This window comes from Elephas maximus, chromosome 3, assembly GCF_024166365.1.
Source record: "Elephas maximus indicus isolate mEleMax1 chromosome 3, mEleMax1 primary haplotype, whole genome shotgun sequence".
Taxonomy (NCBI): Eukaryota; Metazoa; Chordata; class Mammalia; order Proboscidea; family Elephantidae; genus Elephas; species Elephas maximus.
The window spans coordinates 23,366,516-23,370,795 of NC_064821.1; the positions used below are offsets into that span (position 1 = coordinate 23,366,516).

At 40.3% G+C, this 4,280-nt stretch overlaps 1 protein-coding gene across 1 annotated transcript; it reads left to right on the plus strand.

Moving 5' to 3' along the window:
• The first annotated feature begins 377 nt into the window (after positions 1–377).
• On the plus strand, positions 378–1,364 carry LOC126074086 (olfactory receptor 7E24-like). Its single transcript, XM_049881418.1, has one exon. It carries the CDS (start codon positions 435–437, stop codon positions 1,362–1,364), a length of 930 nt encoding a protein of 309 aa, XP_049737375.1. The 5' UTR covers positions 378–434.
• Positions 1,365–4,280: the final 2,916 nt, after the last annotated feature.

Here is a 4,280-nt window from a genome sequence, read left to right on the forward strand (position 1 = left end):
ACCCTGGAACGTCAAGTACTTCTTATTGTCCTTTAATTGAAATGATTTTTTCCTTAAAAAAAGGGTATTTCTTATTGTGTATGTTTCTCTTATGGAGGGGTGATATTTCGCTCTTTCTATGACCTAGTAATCATAAAATGTCCTTGCCATTTTAACATTCTTTAGCCTAGCATCTCTAAAGTGTTGGATACAGAAGAAGGTGAATAAGACAGACAATAAGGGAAGGGCTTTGAGAAATACAGTGGTTGGGTTTGCTGTAACTGAGTAATATTGCTGAAAAGTACTGGGGTATTAGGTTCTTAAGTGTGAACACGTGAGTTTGCGGCTTTACTTGTGAGTTTCTTAAATTCAAAATACAGACACGATACTGGGTGGCTCTTTACCTGTTTTCTTTTAACAATCCTCTTTTCTTTTTCCAATACTGTTGCAAGTACATGGAGCCACAGAATCTGACAGGTGTCACAGAGTTCCTCCTCCTGGGCCTCTCGGAGGACCCAGAACTGCAGCCCCTCCTCTTTGGGCTGTTCCTGACCATGTACCTGATCACTGTGACTGGGAACCTACTCATCATCCTGGCTGTCACCTCTGACTCCCATCTCCACACCCCCATGTACTTCTTCCTCTCCAACCTGTCCTTGGCTGACATTGGTTTCATTTCCACCACAGTCCCAAAGATGCTAGTGAATATCCAGACACAGAGCAAATCCATCACCTATGGGGGCTGCCTGATACAAATGTCCTTTTTTTACCTCTTTGGATGTCTGGACGATATGCTCCTCACTGTGATGGCTTATGACCGGTTTGTGGCCATCTGTCACCCCCTGTACTACACAGTCATCATGAACCCCCGCCTCTGTGGCTTGTTAGTTTTGGTATCTTTTTTCATCAGCCTTTTGGAATCCCAGCTGCACATTTCAATGGTGTCACAACTTACCTTCTGCACAGATATGAAAATCCCTCATTTTTTCTGTGACCCTTCTCAGCTCTTTAAACTTGCATGTTCTGACACCTCCATCGATATCATATTAGTGTATTGCATTGGTGCCATCTTTGGTGGTGTTCCATTCTCAGGGATCCTTTTCTCTTACAGTCGAATTGTTTCCTCCATTCTGAGAGTCTCATCTTCAGGTGGGAAGTATAAAGCCTTTTCCACCTGTGGCTCTCACCTGTCAGTTGTTTGTTTATTTTATGGAACAAGCCTTGGAGTGTACCTCAGTTCAGCTGTCTCATCTTCTCCCAGGAAGTGTGCCGTGTCCTCAGTGATGTGCACTGTGGTGACCCCCATGCTGAACCCCTTCATCTACAGCCTGAGGAACAGAGACATCAGGAGGGCCTTGTGGAGGCTCCTCAGTAGAACAGCCTAACATCAACTCTTGTGCCATCTTTTTGGTGTGTGGGTTGTAAAATATGGAAAAACCTAACATCTACAACTGTAAATCTTGCCGTTTGGTTACATAATTTTTGTAGCTCTCAGAGATTTCAGTCTCAAGATTTCGTATCTGAACATTGCTTCGTTTGTCACATCTTTTTTGGGACAGTGGCAGTATTCTGGGATATGTCAACCTGCTTGTTTAAGTCCCATTTTAGCTATGGAGCCATCTGTAGCTTGTCTTCTATGACCCAGGATTTTTGGTATAATGCACAACTTTATTTTTATGTACTTAGAATCTTCATCCTTTACCATAATTCATGTCTATTACCCAAAATACTTTCGTGTCTAAGAGAACCGTGTACCCAGGTTATGTGTGAGAATGCATTTCACTGGTCCTAAACCTTGACTTCATACTGGAGTCATCTAGGAAGCTAAAAAATATTGATGCTTTGGTCCCACCTCTATGGATTCTGATTTTATTGTGATGGTGTGTGGCTTGAGCACAAGATTTTTAAAGCACCACAGGCGGTTTTAATATTCAGCCAATGTGAGAACTACTGATCTTCAGACTCTTCTTCAAATATGACTAGTTCGTTGTGGGTCTTTTACTCCTCCTAAGCAGGTGCTGAGGATCTCAAAGTGATCAGAGCTTACAATGGGAAAGATATGAGAGAACGTACCCTAGCAACTGTAAGTGGTTTTCCCAGTATTCCTGATGATGTTTTTTCTCATATCTTCTCCCTCTACATCATGTTGCTGTCAGCTGCTTTTGAGTTGCATCCCTGACACATGGTGACCCCATGTACAATGGAAGAAAATATTACCCAGCCCTGCACCATCTGCATGACACATTGTGGATCATATCATTGTGATCCACAGGATTTTCACTGACTGAGTTTTGGGAGTGGATTGCCAGGCCTTTCAAACTAGTCCATCTTAGTCTGGAATCTCTGCTGAAACCTATTTAAAATTTTTCCATAATGCATGACTCTATCGGCAGGTGTTTGCTGCACATGAGGTCCATTGATTGTGCATCAAACCTGGATTTCCACAGGGAAGGGTAGAATTTTGTCAATGAATTGCCACTGATTCTGCCCTGCATACCGTAAAGTTGGTTATATGTGTTTGTTGATAAGCTATTGTGTCCTTCCTCCAGATTCACCCTTCTATACTTTGTGATGCTGGGACCAGAGTGGAGGATCCTAAACCACTGTCCTGATTTCCCATCTGGCTTTATTTTTAGGTTTTTCTAATAATAATCAGTAAAGTTTACCACATCCTAATAAGCTCTACTACATTTTCCTTATACCTTTTTCCTTAGTCTTTGTATATCTATTGTACAGGCTACCTCAATGAAATGTTCTTCATGGTGTTTTCACTTTTCTTTATTGAATCCTGACTGATAAATTGTATTTGGGGAATAAAGGTATTTGTGAATTGTCAAAAATTGGCACATTTCAAAGCATGCCCAGGAAAAAACGGTGGTTGTAGATGAAATATCTTGGTTAAGGTTGTACAGCTGAGGGTTGGGGTGGTGGGATCATGTTTCTGATTGCTGTGGCTCTCTTGCTGCTCTTGTATCATTAATTCACCAAATCATTATGAATAAATGAAATTTTATCTTTTTTTTATTAGTCTAGTATAGCAGAGGGTCATGTCTTCAGGAAAGGAGAGCTCTTATGTTTCACTTGTAAGAGACTGACAAAGACTTTACTGTGTTACCATGTTTCCCTATCTTGGGCTCTTTGTGTGTTGGAGTACATGGGTATACAATGTACCTTAGACATATTGATATAATTTCCAAGGGAGCAATTTGGGATGCTCTGACGAATCAATAGCTTAATTTATTCTGTCTTCTACCAGTGAGTGAAATCACCTAGGAACTTTCCTGATGAGAAACCTTGATAATAGGTAACAGAATGCACTTGACAGAGGGTGACAGGGTCCTGGGAAGAGATAGTAAAAAGCAGAAAAATAGTGTGATTCTCTGGTTCTGGTAAACTGCAATGAGACTTTATGAGTGCCATCTACCCTAAAACTAAGTTGCATATGTATTTCTGCAAACCTTGGAGTGTCCAAAAAAAAAAAAAAATTGATGTATCCGAGGTATTGCTTCCTTTTGATATCTCATGGTAATCTCTCTTCAAAGGTAACATTTTCTTCTTCCTTTTTAAACATCAAGACTTAGAAGGAGTGACACTAGTTGATTAATGCTATGAATGGAAAAAAGACTGGAAGGAAATATGCCAGAGTTACCTTAAAAAAAAAAAATTTAAGGTGGTCATAAAGCGACGTAGTTATTTTTTATTTGGATGAGGAACCGCAGATAATACAAAGGGTGTGGGATTTGATGATATACCTCCAACCAGATCTTGGCTTATAAACTGGGCACTTTTGGCAACTCATCACACCCCACTGAGCCTCAGAGTCCTCTTCATCAAATTGAGATTAATAGTGCTAATCCTCCAAGGCCATTGTAGCGACTAAATATAATGTGGTCAAGGTTGGATCAAATAGTAGTTTCCCTTCAAATGGTGGCCCTTAATATCACTTTAAGAAAGAAGTGTATTTTAAGTTGTATTCCAGAAATTCAAAAAGAACTTGGTGTTACAAACTGTGGTCTTAGGCATAATATAGAACATCTTTCTGTTTAACTTCTTCCTCTCCATAGTTGTGATAACAAAAGCACTCATCCTACAGAGTGGTTAAGAGGAGGTAATCAAAAGCACTGAGTAGAACAGTGCTTATTACCTAGTAACGGGTCAATAGGGGCCCTGGTGGCTTAAGTGGACACTAATGTAGACATCATATGGGTAGGCCAATAGAGTAGTTAAACTAATGGAATTTGCGGGGCAAATGTTTGATTTTCAACATTAGCTCTTCTAACTCATTATTTGTTTGGACATGG

Coding starts and splice junctions, on each gene's coding strand:
- LOC126074086 (XM_049881418.1), top strand. CDS start 435: ATGGAGCCACAGAATCTGACAGGTGTCACAGAGTTCCTCCTCCTGGGC.